Genomic DNA, 20,330 nt, shown 5'->3' with positions numbered 1-20,330 from the left:
ATTTAAATAAAATCTTGGAGAAAAAAAAAAAAAGAAAAGAAAAGAAACCCAACTCCAATGCAGCTATGAGGGTCAGGGTCAGGAGGAACAGTTTTGATAGCACTACTTTATTTTTTTTAATTTTGAATATTAATTTTTAATAATGTATGATAGTTAACCAGTTTATAAAAGTTGATTTGTGATGATTGATTTGATTTTCAATATGAAAATAGGTTGGATAAAAATTGCATATAGAAAAGGCTAGGACCACTGGCCTATGTACTTTTTTTTTAATATGAAATTTATTGTCAAATTTGTTTCCATACAACACCCAGTGCTCATCCCAACAGGTGCCCACCTCAATGCCCATCACCCACTTTCCCCTCTCCCCCAACCCCCATCAACCCTCAGTTTGTTCTCAGTATTTAAGAGTCTCTTATGGTTTGGCTCCCTCCCTCTCTAACTTTTTTTTTTTTCCTTCCCCTCCCGCATGGTCTTCTGTTAAGTTTCTCAGGATCCACATATGAGTAAAAATATATGGCATCTGTCTTTCTCTGCCTGACTTATTTCACTTAGCATAATACTCACCAGTTCCATCCATGTTGCTACAAATGGCCAGATTTCATTCTTTCTCATTGCCAAGTGGTATTCCATTGTATATATAATGGAATATATATATATATATATATATATATATATATATATATATATATATAAAATGGAATATATATATATATATTCTTTATATATAATGTAATATACAATATATATATACAATATATCCATTGTATATATAATGGAATATATATATATTCTTTATCCATTCGTCAGTTGATGGACATTTAGGCTCTTTCCATAATTTGGCTATTGTTGAAAGTGCTGCTATAAACATTGGGGTACCAGTGCCCCTATGCATCAGCACTCCTGTATCCCTTGGGTAAATTCCTAGCAGTGCTATTGCTGGGTCATAGGGTAGGTCTATTTTTAATGTTTTGAGGAACCTCCACACTGTTTTCCAGAGCGGCTGCACCAGTTTGCATTCCCACCAACAGTGCAAGAGGGTTCCCATTTCTCCACATCCTCTCCAGCATCTATAGTCTCCTGATTTGTTCATTTTAGCCACTCTGACTGGCGTGAGGTGATATCTCAGTGTGGTTTTGATTTGTATTTCCCCGATGAGGAGTGATGTTGAGCATCTTTTCATGTTGATAGCACTACTTTAAAGAAAAAACAAAACTTTTATTGTTAAATAAAAGAATTAGTAAACAAACAAAAAAACCTCATTGAACATGGGGGATTCTGAAAATCTCTAAGTGTAACACGAAAATATTCACATTTTTTTAAGGCACATCTAGAATCCATTGAAATCACCAAAATCATGAGTTAGAAATGCATTGTTAATCTTATAAAAGTAATCAAAACAGAGATGTGTTTCTTTCTTTAAAAAAAAAACAGTAAAAGATTTTTCTTTCTAAATGTGAGACATTCAGCTGGAGGTGATAAAATTGTCTTTTAATCCTTAAAAATATAATACCGATGGCTGTTTCTTCTAAGAGTTGTTACTTAGGCAGTTATGTGGCCCAAGTAACTTATTATGAAAAGCTGAGCGAATGAAAGTATCCTACTTTCAATTATCTAGCAGCCATTAAAACTGAATTCTTCATTCAAAAAGATGTTCTCATAATATGACCTGAGCATACAAGAGGTAACTGACCATTAAAACCTAGACCTTCTAAAAGCTCTGGGAAAGGCTGAATGAACTCTAGGTCACAGAAAGCAAATTCCCTCAGATGCCAGGCTGCTAAGCAAGGTCTTCCAGAGGTAAAGGACCCCCATTGATTCTCTCACTACTCAATTTATGAAGTCAGTCTGTGTTCCTCTCCTGGCACCTGTTGGTAACAAAGCTAGAAATGCCTAATATGAGAGGTATTTGCGAAACAATTTGCTAGAAAATTACTCGCCTGCAAGACCTTCAGTTATGTATCACTTAAGAATGAAACCATTTTATAAATCCATTTGACAATTTCCTTCCCTATCTTCAATTCTTAACTCCTTCTGAATTCCTGAAAGGATGACTATAAAACCATATTTTCAGTTTAAAAATGCATCATGCATAGTAAAGCACAGAAAAGCAGCTGCTGTTTAAACATGCTTCAGATTAGCAATTCATGGCTAATATCTCTTAAGGATTATTAATCAAGAAGCCTTAAATGAGGCTCAGTCATTATATTAGGCTGTGAGGTATAGTCACATGTATTACCATGCTGTCCCCAGTGATGGCTGGCTTGCATTCAGTCCCTGGAAACTTCTCTGACCTCCTCCCTACATCACTAGCTGCTGCTATAAATTCAAGGTAGAAAGAAGTCTCCATGCTGGGTTTATGTGGTGCAGAATGTAAGAAATTCCCAATCCACAGAAGGCCCCAATTTAAAAAAAAGTCACTTGTAAATTTGTTGTTTAGTAATTAAAAACATTGTACATTGTTTTGGTATTACCAAGAAAGTGAAAACAAAGTTGCTTCATGCACAAAATGATCCTTAGGTCAACTAATCTGATCCTTTCATTTTTTTGCAGTTGGGAACTCAAACTCAGTCTAGAGAGCCTGATTTTTTTCATAGTAATACAACCAGGTAGTTTGAATCAAAACTTAGACACACATGAAGTTTGTGAACTCCAAGTCTAGTCCAAGTCTAATGCTGTTTCTTCTTTTCCCTTTTATTTCATACATGAACCCTTCTCTGGGGAAAAAAAAAAAAAAAAAAAGAAAGAGAAAGAAAGAAAAAGGGAAGAAAGAAAGAATGAACTTTGAATATATATTTTGTGATAAAGACATACGCAAACATTGTATATTTGCTCGGAAAACAGTAACAGCCTAAATCTCGGTTTAAAAAAATAGAAAAAGCAAGAAAATGCTATCATGTTCACTATTCATGCTGAAGAAGTTAGAGGATCTGCTGTCTTCTACTTAGAGAAGGACAAAGAGAAAAAGATTTCTCTGCATTTAGAGGACTCATCTCTACTTTCAAAGACCACCTCAAATGTTACCCCTGTCCTCTGTGCAAAGAATTCACAACTCGTTCTTTGTTTACTCCTCAGTCATAACAATCACTACTCTGCCTCGTTGTTTCAGTTAGTTGTATCAGCAGACTGGCTTCTCCCCATGGACCATGAATTCCTTGAGGTTAACATGGCCTCTTTCATCATGGTCTGTCCGAGCAGCTCTATCATAGGGTTTCTTGCCTAAGAAGTAGTCAGTAAATGTGTTTCAAATGGAACTCAACTGAATTATGCTGAAAATTATCCTTTTATTGTTACTGTTTACAACAAGTAGAAAAAGCAGAGTAAGAGAGACCAGAAAAGGGGGGTGGAGAGAAAATGACATGAGAGAATGGAAAGGAAGGAGGAAGAAGAGGAAGGAAAAGAAAGAAGCAAATGAGAGACTGCTAAAAAAGCAGGGCAACATTTAGCCCTGTATAAAATTACCATCTAATATTTCTTACCTTTCTATACACCAGAGTGTAAGCAATTAGGCTTATGTTTTAAAACTGCAAAAAAAAAAAAAAAAAAAAAAAAAAAAGCAGAGCCTAATTCCATTTTAAATATATTTTATAAAATCTAATTCTTCATTCAAAGAATAAAAGGATTCATGTCAACATTCAAATGAATTGTATTCCAAAATAAAACCATTAAAACCACAAAAATGTAAATTTCTATAAATTTTGATATTGGATAGATTGATTGATAGATACCCTCCCATAGTTTTATATTTCACCTTTACTGCCTTATTAATATTCCTGCTGATAATACCTCATTTGGGCATAGTAGTTCTGGGATTGGGTAGTCTCACTTGTCAAGTTAAACTGAAAGGGAATGGTTATCATATACCCAGGGAGACTCCTCAGTTCTTTCTTCTTAAACTTCTTCTTAAATTCAGTTCTTTAGCAAGCTGAATTTAAACTTCCTTGCAAACATATATTCAGAAACAATACTTCATTTGTTAGCACATGCCATCCTATTAGCTTTGAGAGTTAGTGTTTAGCATGCTTCCAGGGCTTCAGAGAAATCAAACCCATACTGTGTTAACCTGGTGTAAAAAGAAAAACAGGAAATAATGGGGAAATGAAACGAGATGGCCCAGAAAAATGGAACAAAAATGACAGTAAATTTGTTGTTTTGAAGTTTGACTTTTTAAAAATCTATCTGCAATGTTACTATATGAAAAGAGAGATCAATGGGTAAATTTGCTATATCTGAAAGAATAGTTAGCAAAAAGATGTGTTTTGATTGCCCTGATGAATAAATTACAAAGTCAATATAAATCAATCATCTCCTAACCTCCCTAATCTCTATGAAATCAAGGAAATCTTGATATACAGACATTCAGAAAAATTATTTGCCACCATTCACAAAATGAGTAAGAAATTGATTATAACAATTACCTAAATAGCTCACTTTCTTATTATTGATTCTATTGTACGTTGTTCTTTAAGATTCTAAGAGCACATAATTTGCAACGTCTTTATTTCCCTACAAGATGTTAAGAGTTTCAGGCTACTTCAGTACCTCTCTGACCTACCAATTCTCAGCCTATTCTTCAAGGTTGAGCAAATCACGGCACTGGGGATGAGCAGTAGTCTTCTTGCCCATTCACAACAAACACCCTTCAAATAACTGCTAAATTTTCAATTATCCCCTAGTGGGTGATTGGGCAATGATCTTAGGCAGTGCTTCTCAGACTATAGTGAGCTCAAGAATCACTAGGGGTGTTCATTAAAAATACAGATTTCTGCCCCTCATTATAATTGTCCTGGGAATGGACATTTTAAGTAAGGACACCAGAGGATTCCTGTTACTAGGCACTTATGGACACAATCTGGGAAGTAGTGACGCTGACTTGGGAAGCTCTAGATGTTCTTAACTAGCAGCTTGCTGAGGCTCTTTATAATAAACACAATGCAAAATAATCTGTAAAAAGAATAATGCATTCAAAGATTTAGTTGGAAGAATTTGACTTAGGAGTCTGAAATAAACTTCACCAATAAAGGAAAAATAACTGAAAAGCAGCAGCAGATGAGAATTGTCATGTGCTCCTTTCCAAGGCCCCTTTCACATCCAGACCTATAGACAGCTAGTACCCCCTTACCTAACAGCGGCCACATTAACATACAGTCAGCCTGGACATACACTGAAAATCGTGGTCATATAGATTTAGGGTCAGGGGCATTGGGACCAGATTTAGGTCCATACTGGTAAAGTTGAAAGCATTATAGTCAAGGGATGTGGATAAAAAATGATTTGAAAACAAGAAGAGAAAATGGAATCAAAGAAAAAAAGCCTGAGTCTGGAGTGAGGCTAAGACCTAGACCATGTGAATGGTGGAGGGAGAAATGGGGAACAGGAAGGGAGGCAAAGAAGGCTTTGCTTTGCTGCTGTCAGTTGGACATTCCATTCAACTGCCCCTGGTGGGCATTCCGGCCCACTGAGCATGCCCAGTTTGTGTGACTGACTTTCACCAAGTAGAACAATCAACAAGATCACCATAAAGGCTTTACCAACACCAGGCCAGTAAAGTCACCACTGAAAACCATTCCCAAATTTGTGATCAATGGACCCAAGTTTAGGGAGAGGAACTCCTTTGGTCTACAAAAATGGTTTGAGTCCCAGTCTCTAATTTCTTCCTTCTCAGATACTCTGGTCTCCACCCAAGGGACAGTATTCGGTGAGATGCAGTCATTTTGTTGGTCAGCAGGAGCTCAGAAGCAAGAAAATGTCATAGTGGTAGAATACAGCGTCATCCTCCTCAATAGCAGCCCATCGCTGGAAGCTTCCAGATCACTGTGCCAATCAAGTAGAGGAGGGAATGTCCTTTAGAGAACCTTATGTGAGCCTTATGTGAGAAACTTGCCAACTTTCTTGTTCAATTTTTTAGCCATACTATTTCTGATATTTAGGTGCTGTCTCTTAGAGAGCCTAAAGCAGCCAAGACATGACTCAGGACATGGAAGAATCTGCAGGTGAGCATCACGGGATCCTGAGGAGCTAAGTGTTTTGTGTCTGTACAATCATATCTATATGTGGGGAGGGGGATAGTGTGGGTCATTAAGGAAGATCTGTACACCTTAAAGATGTTATGAAAAGGTACACCAAAATAAGGTTATTTCTCTTTTACTCTCCTTTTATTCAAAAATAATAAAACCACATTGATTGTAAAGGGCCATTGATAGACTAGGAGCCTGAGAGATAATCGTGCCCTACCTTTAAAAATATGTAGTCTACCTGAGAAGAAAGTGGCTACAGCACAAAGAAAGTCTTTTGTTTAACCTTAAATACTGGAAGAGTCCTTTGAAATATTTTCCCCTAATTTTCAAGGATGGTTGCCTATCTGCTTTGCCAAAACAGACTGTGCTAAACGGCTCTGTGGCTTGATTTGGAGGCTCACCTCTAAGAGTTTCTGTCTTGCCAGCTTACCATGTGGCCTGAAATTGCTTAATTCCTTGGACTCAATTTTTTTTCACTTTTCCAATGAGATTTATTCAAATATAAATATGCCTTGAAAGTGCAAGTCAAAATAATTTAGGTCATTATCAGAAAAGAGAAGTTTCAGGCACCTGAGTGGCTCAGGTGGTTAAGCGTCCAACTTCAGCACAGGTCATGACCTCATGGTTCGTGAATTCGAGCGCCATGTTGGGCTTTGTGCTGACAGCTCAGAGCCTGGAGCCTGCTTTGGATTTTGTGTCTCCCAGTCTCTCTCTCTGTCCCCCCCCCCCCCCCCACTCACACACTTGGCCTCTCTCTCTCTCTCTCTCTCTCTCTCTCTCTCAAAAATAAATAAACATTAAAAATCTTTTAAAAATAAAAATAAATAAATAAAAGTGAAGTTTCCATGAGCTTGGGACCAGAAAAGGAACCTGGCAGAAGGTTAGACAAAGGGAAAGAGAGGTAGGCGAGAGGTGGCCAAAGTATGGAAAACAACATGGGGGAGGTGCTGAGGGGAAAGTGAAAGTAAACCGTTATACCACACAATTGCCCTCTCACATTCAAGGGTGTAAGGGTTTAATCTCATGGCATCTGAGAGCTGAGCCTTAATAGAGAGAATGTATAGGGTGATACCTACATGACAGGTGAGATAATTAGCAATATAGCATCTCTTATCTTCCCCTTCCCCTTTAATTTACATTTTGAAAAAAATTCTAAGTATCTGCTATTAGCAAGAATGTCAAGTATATGAAATATGAATAAGACACAGCTCCTGCCATCAGAGTTGGCAGTCAAGAAGAAGAAGCGGGGGCGCCTGGGTGGCTCAGCTGGTTAAGTGGCAACTTCGGCTCAGGTCATGATTTTGTGGTTTGTGAGTTCCAGCCCCACTTTGGGCTCTGTGTGGATAACTCAGAGACTGAAGCCTGCTTCAGATTCTGTCTCCCTCTCTCTCTACCCTTCTCTCTCTCTCTCTTTCTCTCTCTCTCTCTCTCTCTTTCTTTCTCTCCCTGAAAAATGAATAAACATTAGAAAAAGAAGAAGGGTGATAGGGGGCAAAGGAGAGAGAGAGGGAATGAGAGAGAGAAGGCAACAGAAAAAAATATTTCTATAACTATTGCATTGGAATTAATAGGAGAGCATTTCAGCAGAGACTTAATTCTTTTCCTGTTCATTTTAGATACTTTTGGAGATATTAACCTCACTCTAGGCATGCTGAACATGGAAGATAATATGAGTAAGGTAAGGAAAATATAGAAAAGTCTCTTTTGCATTTATTTTCTCTAATCTAATTGCAACATTTCATATACCTCTTTCTTTCTCTTGACTTCCTCTTTTCTCTCTGGCTTCTTATGTGGCATTCAATCATTCAGAAAATACAGTTATAATGGAAATCATTATAATGTTTAAACAATGACATTAGTATTTGAGAAATCAGAGTATTCAATTATGGAAGCTAGCAAAAGAATGCCCCTTTCTATAACCTTATACAGGCAGATGTGGTAAGAGGGGGATGTCAGACTCACAACCATGTGGATGAGTCCCCTCCTGTATAAGCTGAAACTTCCTAGGAAAATCCCAAAAGATCTCCCCTACTCATCTGTGATGCTGTTTCACAATTAGAGATTTATTTCTCTGGGATGTGAAGGCTTTCTTGGCTTCAAAAACCTTTTATAAAATAGTATCTACCTCCAAGGACACTTGTCTGGGAAGCAGCACACTAGATGCTTCCCAAACAATAGTGAATTGTATTATATTCACTCCTCACACCTTTATGAGGTAGGTATAGCTGTTTCCATTTCACAACTAAGAAGAGTGAGACCCAGAGCAGTTACATGACCAGAACAGCAGGACTACATCCAAACACAAGCCTGTCTGACTTTAAAAAAAAAAAAAAAAAAAAATTGCTCCTAATCATGATTCAATGCAGCCTCCCTGTGAAGGGCAGGGCCTACATACACCTTTATCAGTGGTTCTCAACCCTGAAGTGTATTGGAATCCCTTATTCGAGGGAGTTATTCCACACCTTCAACAGGGGCACAGTACCTCGAAGGCAACAGGCTTGAGGCTGTTGGGCATTTCAGAACACCAGTCTCTCATCTATCAAAGGCCATGTAGCCACCTAAGGGACCTTTCACATAGTGCCTGGCCAAGCCCCATGATTTCCAAAGGTTAAGATCTGTCCAAAAGAATTCACGACTTTCTCTCTACAAGGCGGAACTAAAGCCAAGGGCATAGAAATCTCTCGTAGGATCTAGCTTCATAGCTTATCAGCCTCCTTGGGAATCACAGTGTGCTCCTTATTACCATAGTCACTCCCTAGTGGTAAGAGCAGTAGTTAGGGTAATGGGCATTTCCAGTCCCCTGAGGGCCCTACAACAGTGATTTTCAAGACTTTGATATGTTAGCTAGGGTGCCTCCACCTTCAGTTAGATGTCCTTGAAGTAATGCTGTCAGGTTAAGATAGTTTTCAGAAAGAACTTTGCTTTACATATAAGCCTTCACTCCTAAAGTTGCATATTATGTTCAGGAAGCCCCAATTAAGATATATAAAATCCATTGTAAAGTAGGAATACATTGCTCAGTTTGATGGTGTTATTCACTTGGACTTAATCTGATTCCTTTAGTTTTGTAACTCAAATTTCTGTGTATACACTTGTATGTCCACAGGAAGACATTTATAGTCATCTCACTTACATCATTCAGAATACCGACATCTTGGATGATGCAATTGTCCAACGGTTGATTTATTATGCTTCTAAGGACATGAGAGACACCAATGTAAGTTTTATTCTTGATGATGAATCAATGTCAGGGCCAGCAAGAGGTCTTTAACTGACCCAGCTGCATCCACGTGGACATTTATAAGCTTCTTGTATGTTGCTGTCTGGACCTCAAATCACTTTCATTTGTTCATATATTATTACAATACCTATTATTTATCCCTTCACCGATAAGGAAACTGAGGCAAAGCTAAAAAAGACTTCAGAGATCATATTTACATGTTGATGTACATGTTGATGCTTAGAGACATTTTATTTTTTTTCAAAGTAACACAGCTATTGACAGAACAAGTAACTAGAACCCAGGTTCCTTTGTCTTCCCATACGAATTATGATTTCTTCATGTGTCTACTTATCTACATACGCTAGGCATTATACCTGAAAAATTATTTCTAGAAATAATTTGAGTCCTAAGATGTTATTTTCTTCCAGAAAGGATTTTTACTTGTTATCTGTGAAGGGTACTAACAATCCATGATTAATTTCAGGACTTGAGATTTTGGAGCTGGGGGTGGGGGAGGCAGGGCACATCTGTGACTCCAAGTTGGGCTACAGTTCATGGAGGGCCAATTGAACCTTTCATTTAAATGCAGGCTTTTGGGGTCTTAGACCAAAAGATGAGAAGTGGGATGACCAAGGTCTTCCCGTTTGTTAGTACTAAATTCTGTTTATTCTTCCCAAAATACTGCAAAGCAATCCCAACTATAGAACTTATCTCTCTGGATTGCCAATCTTTTCCAGATCTTAATTTAGTAATTCATTCTACCCTTGTTGTGATGTTTTTATGAGTATATTTTTTAATATCTTGTCCGGCTCTTTTTATTTTCCTCAGCAGGAGAGTTCATCAAATTTACCTAGTTGAGCATTACCAAAAGCAGAAGTCCCTCCAAATATCTCCAGTATCAATGATAACTGGATCAGGACAATACTAAAACCTCAAACTCTAGACTCCTGGCCCCATTTCCCTTCCACCATTCCCTTCAGTCTTTCAACCGTAGTTGATTCATCACTTAAACACAAAACATAAATCCTAGGTTCATAGTGCCTGGCTAATTAGCAAGAAAACATATATTAACCTCATATTTATAAGAACCTTATTAAAACATGGCTTTAAACATTCATTAAAATTACATCTGGAGGTGCCTGGGTGGCTCAGTTGGTTGAGCTTCTGACTCTTGATTTGGGCTCAGGTCATGATCCCAGGGACATATGGGATCAAGCCCTTCACTGGTCTCCATGCTGAGCATGGAGCCTGCTTAGCATGGAGCCTGCTTAAGATACTCTCTTTCCTTCTGCCCCTTTTCCGTGCTCGTGCTCCTCTCTTAAAAAAAAATAAATAACCTCCATTTTGGCAGCTACTGACCCCTACTCTAGAGGCTTCCCCCCCCCCCCCCCGCCACTGCCCCCGCTGGGAGAGTAACAGCCTGTTCTCTCTATCCCAAAGATAGAGAAGGGGAACTCATAATATTAGCTAGAGTGTTACCTCTCTGCAAACTCACTCTGCTCTTCCTCTAGTTGTTATCGTTATTTTCCTTTTCTTGCTCAGATCCTCAGAGAAACCAGAATGCTGGCAGGTGAGGTTTTGGTGTCTCTTGCTGCACATGATTTCAACTCTGTGATGTATGAAGTCCAAAGTAACTTCAGGATACTGGAGCTACCAAATGAATTCATTGTGCTTGCTTTGGCTGAACTGGCAACAAGCTACGGTATGGAGGGAATAACCGCCACATTTTCCTGGGAAACAACTACCCTGACTAATTGTCTAAACCAAATGGGTGCAAACAACAGAAAGGAGAACATACCTCCCTTCTGCTGTGCTAAAGAATAACAATAGCAGGATTTAGGCAGCTGTTTCTGAGCATAGATGAGTCTGCTGACTCACTATGAGTCCATGCTGCCCTGGATTTGGCTGGACTCCCTCCCACCCTCACCATCCCTTTCATCTGGCTTTGTTTTTGCAAAAGCCCTTTTTCTGGGAGGCACGTTCCACAAACCACTGGACATTTACATGAACTAAGGGTTTGTTATGATTTTTTTTTCTACACCATTTTACTTGACAGATATTTATTTGTTTGCTTGTTTACTTATTTATTGAGAGCCTATTACCTGTGCTAGGCCCTGGGGATGCAGGAAATTTCTGGTGGGAGAGATGGACATTAATAAAATAATTATCCACATAAGCAACTGCTACCAAAAAACAGGTACAGGTGACTTTATAGCTAGCACCTTATTTTAAACCGACCACTCCTTGATTCTCTAACTACAGACAGGCATTATGGCAAGAGAAGGATAGAGGCGGATATCTTCCTGCTGCACCTCGTCCATGCCCCCCATGCAGCCTTGAAATGCTGACATGAAGAGTCACAGAACATCCCAGTGTGAGGGGTTAATGCTTTTCTCCTCTTGTGCCCCTCTTGGCAGTGTCCCAGAGTATTCCCTTCATGATGATGACCCTGCTCACCATGCAAACCATGCTCAGGCTGGCCGAAGAGGAAAGGATGAAGGGAGTTTTCTGTATTGGTGGGTATCCCTATGGTTCCCTCTTTGTGAAGACCACACTATAAATCGAGCAAATGCTTTATTTTTCCTTTCACTCTTGTTCTGTTCTTTCTAACAATAATAGCTACCATTTATTGAGTGCCTACCCCATGGAAATTTCTCTCTCAATCCTCACTGCAATTATAATTCTATCTCTCTCCATCCTCAAAGCAAGGTAAGTACTATTACCCCATTTTACAGATGAGGAACTGAGGGTCATAGAAATTAAGGAATCTCCTTAAAGTGGTGACCGTCAATGAGATGGAGAGGTAGCATTCATGTCTAGGTGACCGCCCAGTCCATACTCTTTCCACTGCCCTAAAAGGCCTCCATTTCTACCCTCCTTCTTTAGTTCCATCACACTTTCCCCACAATGGTTCTAGGAGCTCACCAGCTCTTAGCAGCAGGGTAAATTTTGGCATTTCCTTATAACACAATATTGTAGTAATGATAAGTAAGCAAACTAATCAAAAATACAAACAATCATAAAATTAAGGAAAATAGGTAAACAAACTGTGGGTCACAAACCCCCTCTCCCCCCAAAACTAAAATACATCTACAGTAATCAAGAGTCTACAAAGAAGAACATGCCCTGGAATTCCTAGGAAAAAACATTTCCAGCACAGTGAGGGGCTTCTTGGAGGAGTCTGGGGAACTGGGCTCTTCTCTCTGATCATCCACTGAACCATCAGGTGACTCTGCCCTCTTTCAATCTCATTTTTCACCCGAAACGCATCAAGTAAAGGGATTACTAAGATCCCTCTCACCTCTGACGCCCCCAACACTACTGTTTTTGTAATATTTAAAAGCCCATGCTGTCAGGAATGTCATCTTGACCTATCAACCAAGTCTTTTCAGTTGTTTTGTCAATTTCTTCTTGTTTTGTCCTCAATGAAGGCAACATTTGTATCTGATACGTACTGAGAATTTACTATGTGCCTGAGTACTGCCTTGGGTATTTTAAGATTATTGTTTCCTTTAACCTTACAACAACCTATTAGGTAAGTAACATTTTTCCTCCATTTCACAGATGAGAAAATTGAGACGTAGAAAGGTTAACTGTTTGCCTGCGGTCACAGCTAGCATGCGGCAGAGCCAGGATTTGAATTGTGACAGTCTGGCTCAATGACTTGAGCAATTACACTAGATTAGCCCACTTTTCAATGCCTTTAATTTCCTTACTTACTATCACAGCTAACATTGTGTTCTTGCAAATAAACTTTGGTGTCTGTAATAGCATTTCTACCTACAACATCAACAACCAACAGGGAAAAGGAAATAAAATTAGAAATCATCATGGCATTGAATAAGGGATTCTCTGTCTTTGTGTTATAAAGTTATCTAGCACCCTTTGGTCCTAAAGCAAATTTTGCCTGACTGCCACTACAGAACAGGTATAAAGTTTTGTAGTAATCCATCCATTCATCTAGCTCTTCATTCAACCAATCAGCCAATAAGCAGACATCGTGCTTGTTGTTTCAGATACCATCAATAGATAAGACATCCTTTCTCTCATGTTGTTTATAGGCCAGTGCAACACAAACATACATACACACACATACACACACACACACACAAGATTATGACAAAGCATAGCAGGGGATTATCAGTTTGAAGAGAAAATGAATTAGCCAGTTAATGGCCAGCTCTAAGATACTCAGGATGTTTCCAGAGTATTCTTTGCATGTGAGGTATCGTTAAGGAGTAAACTATGAATTTTCTTTATCATCTAGTGAAACATGAGGGCTGAAGGAACAAAAACTATTATTTAATGCAGTTGATATAAGTATGTATAGGTTGGTGGCGCAAATATTTTTGCAGGCCCGACATTTTTTTAATTTTATTGAAGGGAAACAGACACATGGAAAAATACAGAAATCAGAAGTGTACAAGTTGATGAGTTGTCACAAAATGAACTTACTCATTTGACCACCACTCAGGTTAAGAAGCAGGACATTACTAGTACCCCAGAAGCCACCTCATCTTTTCTCCCAATCATCACCTTCTTCATCCTTTCCAAGGGTAACCACAACCTTGACAGCCATAGATTAGTTTTGTCAATTTTTGAGATCCTACACGTTGTTGTGTGAAACTGTAGTCCGTGTTCATTTCTCTATACTATTACGTGTCTGTACTACAATTTTTCCATCCTACCTGTTGGCAGATATTTAAACTGTTTCCTGTTTGAGGCTATTACTAAAAAAAAAAAAAAAAGTGAATATGAACATTCTTGTATAAGTTTTTTAGTTCCTATATACTTGTGTAGCTAATGACTATATAATTAGGAGTGGAATTTCTGGGTCATGAAGAGCACATATTCAACTTTGGTAGATCACGTAAAACAGCTTTCTAAAATGTTTGTATCAATTCATGCTCCACTCCCCCCCACTCCAGGCAGTATGTGAAAATACCAACTGCACCTTAGTCTTACCAACATTTGAAATTGTCTGAAATTTTAGCAATTCTGGATGGTCTGTTGCAATATCTCATTATGGTTTTAATTTGCATTTCACTAATGTGGCTGAACACTTTTTATATGTTTATTTGGTACAGTCATAACATTTTACAGAAATTATTACACATTTGCTAATCACCAGTGCACTCTTCTCAAATTATTTTACGGTCCCTCCCATCTTTAAATTTTTCTCAGTCTGTGGTTGTTTTTAAAATGCAGCCCTTGAGAAGTTCAGCAAGGCCATTTACAAGTATGTCAACCACTGGAGAGACTTCCCCTATCCCAGATTGGACGCCAACCGACTATCTGACAAGATCTTCATGCTGTTCCGGTATATAATGGAGAAGTGGGCCCCCGTTACCTCACCCGTGCAAGTGAGTGGCGGCCTCAACATGTCTCAGGCTAGCTCTCTGTCCATGCTGGTTGAACTTGCTCCATTCTTTCTGATGTGATAATGAGTCTCAGTTGTTTTGGAATGCTCTGAGTTGTGATTTATCAGGTTTATCAAATATTTTGTTTTTCCTGTTTCAAATCACTGTTTATTCATTCCTGAACTAATATTTATTGAGTCCCCATGATATGCCAGACACTGTTCCAAATTCTGGGGATACAGCAGGGATTAAACAGACCAAAATCACCACTATCATGGAACCGACATTCCAATGTATGGAAAGAACAATAAATAAGTGAAAATGAGTAAAATATACAGAAAGTTAATTATTTCATGCCTTATATAACCCATAGCCCATATTTGGGATGAGCCATTGACTGAGAGAAACAACAGGCCACAGAAATTTCCTATGTCTATGAAGATGACAATGAAATAAAATAACATCTAAAGAATGTGCATGACTGCTTCAAAATATTGTAATGTCTTGCACAGAATAGGTAACAAAGTACATTCACATATAATCCCTTGCTTATCTTGCTTAATTGGTATAATTTTTTAATGTAGTATAAATTAAATCCTTTTTAGGTCCTTTATTGCTATATTATAAAAGATGCAACACAGAGCCTTCTCCAGTTCAGTTTCTTTTCTATACTTTAAGCTACCAAAGCATTTATTTTTTTAATATGCTGGGGTAGTTAAATCATTAGCAAACATGGAACTTTTAAAATATCCTGTAGAAGTCTTCTCTTTAGGGCCCCTGAAAATCAAAATTCAATACAAATTTGCCAAGCACTTTCCTAGCTTCCCACAGAAAGAGTTAGACAAGTGACTAGAAGGTACACAAAAGTAATAAGGGAACACAGAGAGAGAAGCACTTAACTCCTGTGGTGAGTACTGGAAAGGCCATGACATTGAAACTGAGCTTGCAGCCTATAAAGACATTCACTGCAGGCAAGATGCATTCCCTAAAGAGGCAATAAAACCCACTGAAGCATAGGCTGAGATGAGATAACATGCACACTTGAGTGAGCCCAGTGGGAGAAAGAGAAGGGGAGAAGAGAAAGGGGAATATAAAGGGGCAGAAATAAATGAAACCAGATAGGTGGTCTTGGCCATACAATGAAGGGCCTTGAATGCTACACGGAGCTTGGACTTTTTTTAAATAGGAAATGAGAGACCTTTGAAAGGGTTCTAAGCAAGGAATAATTTTCAAGAAGCAAAGGGAGATCTATGGAGTATTGTTCCAGTGCTCAAGCAAGAATAATCTTGAAAAGTGTCCATTGCTTGGAAATGTCCAATTCCTTAAAAGAATCGTCCAGCTGACACACAGTTGGGTGAAATAAATGGTTGTTATCATGAGCCACTAAGTTTTGAGATGCTTTGCTGTATGACAAAACTTAGCAGGCAGAAAAAAATTCATCATATAATATTAGGTAGAAAAAGCAGAATGTAGAACTATAAAGAATAACACTAATTTTTTAAAAAATTAAAATGTATGGAGAAAGTATAGAAAAGAAAATTTCAAATAAATAAAAATCATATTAAAATACACCAAACAGTGTATAGTCATGAGTACTATAGATACTATTAGCAATGTGAATACTGTGTTTTCTTCTTCATCATAACTTTTGTGATTTCTAAACTTTTATAATCAACCTATTTACACTTATATTTTATACATGTTCATTTTTTGTGTCAATAGAAGCCAGATTATAATGGATTGAGGAATAAATGAGAAGTGAGAAGTGGAGATAGCAAATGCAGACCTCTCTTTCAGAGAGCTTTGCTTTTTTTGCTTGTTTCAAGTTTTTATTTAAATTCTAGTTAATTAACATATAGTGTAATATTGGTTTCAGGAGTAGAATTTACTGATTCAGCATTTCCACTTTTTTAAGGAAAGAAACAGAATCGGGGTCTAAGTAATACGGAGTCAAATAATTTTTTTTAAACATGAGGGAAATTCGGGGCGCCTGGGTGGCTCAGTCGGTTGGGCGCCCGACTTCAGCTCAGGTCATGATCTCACAGTTCGTGAGTTCGAGCCTCGTGTAGGGCTCTGTGCTGACAGCTCGGAGCCTGGAGCCTGCTTCAGATTCTGTGTCTCCTTCTCTCTCTGGCCCTCCCCTGTTCATGCTCTGTCTCTGTCTCAAAAATAAATAAAAACATTTAAAAATTTTTAAAAAAATAAATATGAGGGAAATTTAAAATCTGTTAGCATATTGAAAGAAAGTGACCATTAGAGAAAGGTTTAAGAAATCTTTTTTTTTTTTAATGGTTATATTTATTTTTGAGACAGAGAGAGACAGAGCATGAACAGGGGAGGGGCAGAGAGAAAGGGAGACATAGAATCCAAAGCAGGCTCCAGGCTCTGAGCTATCAGCACAGAGCCCCACGCGGGGCTCGAGCTCATCAACCGCGAGATCATGACCTGAGCCGAAGTCCGACGCTCAACCGACTGAGCCACCCAGGCACCCCAAGAACTCTTTTCTTAAGAAAGACATAGGGAGACAGGGAAAATACTAAAATGAGTAATAGTACAGATATACGTGTAGATATAGCTATAAATACAAATATAAATATAATTGCCTCGTGCAATGATCTTAACCTAACCATTTTTTGAAGGAATCTTTCTTGGTTGAAAACAGTGAGGAAAGTTTTTGGGGGTTGTCTGAAGCCCCTGATATTCTGAGAAATGTACAAAAAACATAGTGAAATATTAGAAACGGTATTTGTTTGCTGCCTCCGCAGACTTTGGCCATTGTTAAGGCGCATGGCCCCACAGTGAGCCTGCTGCTTCATCGGGAAGACCTCTGCGAATATGCCCTGGACCAGGTACCCTGGCTCCTGAACCAGTATAAAGACAAAGAGATTGATTTCCACGTCACTCAGGTAAGAGCCATGCCCTAAAGGAACTGATTCAGAGTCTACTGGCAACCATCCTGAAACACAGTAAATCCCAAGAGGTCCAAGGGAACTGAAATACTGGTTTGGGCAGCTGAACTTAAATATTTTTTGAGGAATAGGAGGTAGAGAAGAGGTTGGCATAGCTGGGTGATGGAATCTCCAAAAAGAGATTAAGAATTTTCTTTTCAAGCTGCTGAGGCACGAATCACTAAAGAAAACTGGTAACTGCAGGAAGGTGATGGGTTTGTTTGCCTCACAAAACATAATTATTTGTCTTCCACATCCTGTGCTGCTGCTTCACAGGCAGCCTCCAACTAACGTTTGAGAGCTTTCATTCTAGAGTCTAAAACAAATATTGACCGCGGTGGTCCTTTATGATGCTGCCCTTCCAAAGGGCTTGAGAAAAACCATCTTTATCAATTTACTCCACCAGGTAAGAAAACCCTGCTGTCAGATCTGATTGTTTCACTTTCACTGGTTTTCTGTTGTTAACATCTCCCTCCTGGTTCTTCTTTCTCATTCAGGTGTGCAGAGTTTCAGAGCCTCCAGTAAAGGAAAATGAAATTGAAGCTTCAAGCTGTTTCCTCATTCTAGGTAGGACCCAGCATCCAGAGGGTTTTCAATAAAAATGTTTCCCAGGGATGATGACAACAATGATGAAGGGTGTGCAAACTATCACATTAGTTATTTCACACACACACACATACACACACACACACACACACACACACAACATTCCTTCAAACTCACAGTATTCTGTGCCTCTCCCTATCCTACCCATTCCCAAGAGAAGCGCAACAGGTAGGGGAATCAATTACTCTGGTTTCCCCGGAAGTCCTTTACTTCTAGTTCTAAAACCAGAAAATTTCCAGACATACTTTGGGGATTAACCTCTTTCCAGATATATGGTTGGCAAATACTTTTCCCATCCCATATATTGCTTTTTCATTTTGTTAATTTTTTTTTTTCTGCTGAGCAGAAGATTTTTGGCTTGGTATAGTTCTGCTTATTTATTTTTGCCTTTGTTGCTTTTGGTGTCAAATCCAAAAAGATCATTTCTAAGACCATTGTCAAGGAGCTTACCACCTATGTTTTCTTCCAGGAGCTTTATGGTTTCAGGTCTTACATTCATGTTACTTTTTTTAATTTGATCTTTGTATATGGTATAAGGTAAGGATCCAGTTTCATTCTTTGACATGTGGCTGTCCAGTTTTTCCAACACAATTTATTGAAGAGTCTATCCTTTCCCTGATATATTTTTTGGCTCCTTTGTCAAAAATTAATTGACCACATATGCATGAATTTATTTCCAGGCAAACAAGGGTGAATTGGTAATCCTAGGGATACAAAATGCTTTTTTTTCTTGGTATTTGAGTTTATTTGAAACTGTGTCAAACCCAAAGTCATGCTTTTTTTCTCCCTGGTTATCTCTTAGTACCTATTCCTTCTCTCTATCTCTCTCTCTCTCTCTCTCTCTCTCTCTCTCTCCCTTTACTCTTTCCCTTTCCTTCTTGCTTTCACATCACAATACCACTCGTTGTCTGGTTAGAATAACAGGAATGAGTGGTAGAGGGAGCACAAAGCTCTCAGAGTCAGTATACAAACTCTGTTCTGACATAGACCCTAAGAAGTAAGGACAAGAACAATCCCATACCTCCCAGACATCCTCCCTCCCCCAAACATGTCATTTCTATTACTTCACTACATACCTTTCTATTATATCCTAGGTCTTTCCTAATTGATCCCTCTGTTTTTATTCTTTCCTCTGTTCTATGCTCGATGTAATTAACTGTTTCACTTTATCTCTGATAATTGTGAACCTAAACTGCTCTACTCACATCAGGCCTTCTCTCTCTTCCCTGCTTCCTCCCTTACTCATGTAGCTCTCTAGTTCCACAACTGGTGAAGCATCACTCCAACCTTTGCCTCCATGTTCATAAGGCATTCTCCCCCTGTCTCCTCTCCTTTCCTCCTCTCATACTGAATTAGGGTCAACCCTAGTAACCTTATCTTAATTTGATTCCATTGTAAAAAACCTCATTTCCAAATAAAGTCATATTCACAGGCATGAACCGATGTGGACCTAAGTATATAAATCTCTCTTAGTGACCAAACTGCCTAATTCTGTGTTGCTAAAGATGCACCAATATCATAAAATCTAATTACCAACCAAAGAGTGACAATCTTCATGGAATCCCCCTTTTCCCATTTGCAAGTATTTTACCTAAGGTGAAAATGAGTTCTGTGACCAGCATTTCTTCAACCTTCAGCCCATTCCAACCCTGCAGACCTGCTGGAATTTTTTGATGAACAATTGAGAAATAATAATGAAACCTTTCGAACGGGAATCTTGACTTTGTTAAGATTGGCTATCAATGCTGAGGGTAAGCAAAGGGATGAAGTCACAGTGGTTTATTTTGTGCCAAGAAGAAAACTGAAGCCTATGCATTCTCTAACTCTATTCTATGTCTTTGGGGTGTTTATAGAGGATCACATTCAAGTGAAACTCTGTCTTCTCTGTCATCTACAATCTACTAATTTTAAACAGGCATTTTCAATCACCTCTCTTCTTTCATGATATTTAGAGATATACCTAGGGGAGAAGGACAAGTAGAATTAGAATTTAAAAGATCTAGTAAGCTGGTTAAGTGGCCCAATAAATAGAGAGTAGGTGGGAGGATGCACCCTAGAGATTAGTACATTTAGAAAAGAGCAGAATTTAATGAAATATCATATTTCATTAATGCCAAGAAGCACATACTTTCATGATATTGGAGTGCATCTCATAATTGATACCATCTTTAATTAT

At 38.5% G+C, this 20,330-nt stretch overlaps 1 protein-coding gene across 3 annotated transcripts in view; it reads left to right on the top strand.

Moving 5' to 3' along the window:
* The first annotated feature begins 5,471 nt into the window (after positions 1 to 5,471).
* Positions 5,472 to 20,330, top strand: part of MROH2B (maestro heat like repeat family member 2B) — a 72,428-nt gene continuing 57,569 nt past the window's right edge. Inside the window, exons 1-12 of one of the 3 annotated variants that reach the window (XM_060637650.3) lie at positions 5,509 to 5,540; positions 5,666 to 5,698; positions 5,931 to 5,993; positions 7,634 to 7,695; positions 9,124 to 9,234; positions 10,783 to 10,942; positions 11,658 to 11,756; positions 14,449 to 14,603; positions 17,366 to 17,506; positions 17,862 to 17,954; positions 18,046 to 18,115; positions 19,792 to 19,905. In XM_060637650.3, the coding sequence (XP_060493633.3) occupies positions 5,966 to 5,993; positions 7,634 to 7,695; positions 9,124 to 9,234; positions 10,783 to 10,942; positions 11,658 to 11,756; positions 14,449 to 14,603; positions 17,366 to 17,506; positions 17,862 to 17,954; positions 18,046 to 18,115; positions 19,792 to 19,905 (1,033 nt within the window). In that variant the 5' untranslated portion in view covers positions 5,509 to 5,540; positions 5,666 to 5,698; positions 5,931 to 5,965. Of the gene's footprint in view, positions 5,994 to 7,633; positions 7,696 to 9,123; positions 9,235 to 10,782; positions 10,943 to 11,657; positions 11,757 to 14,448; positions 14,604 to 17,365; positions 17,507 to 17,861; positions 17,955 to 18,045; positions 18,116 to 19,791; positions 19,906 to 20,330 lie in introns of all 3 variants that reach the window. The other 2 variants (XM_060637648.3, XM_060637652.3) reach the window with 2 other exon arrangements.

Source organism: Panthera onca, chromosome A1 (genome assembly GCF_046562875.1).
Source record: "Panthera onca isolate mPanOnc1 chromosome A1, mPanOnc1 haplotype 2, whole genome shotgun sequence".
NCBI lineage: Eukaryota > Metazoa > Chordata > Mammalia > Carnivora > Felidae > Panthera > Panthera onca.
This window is presented reverse-complemented; position numbering and strand designations above follow the sequence as displayed.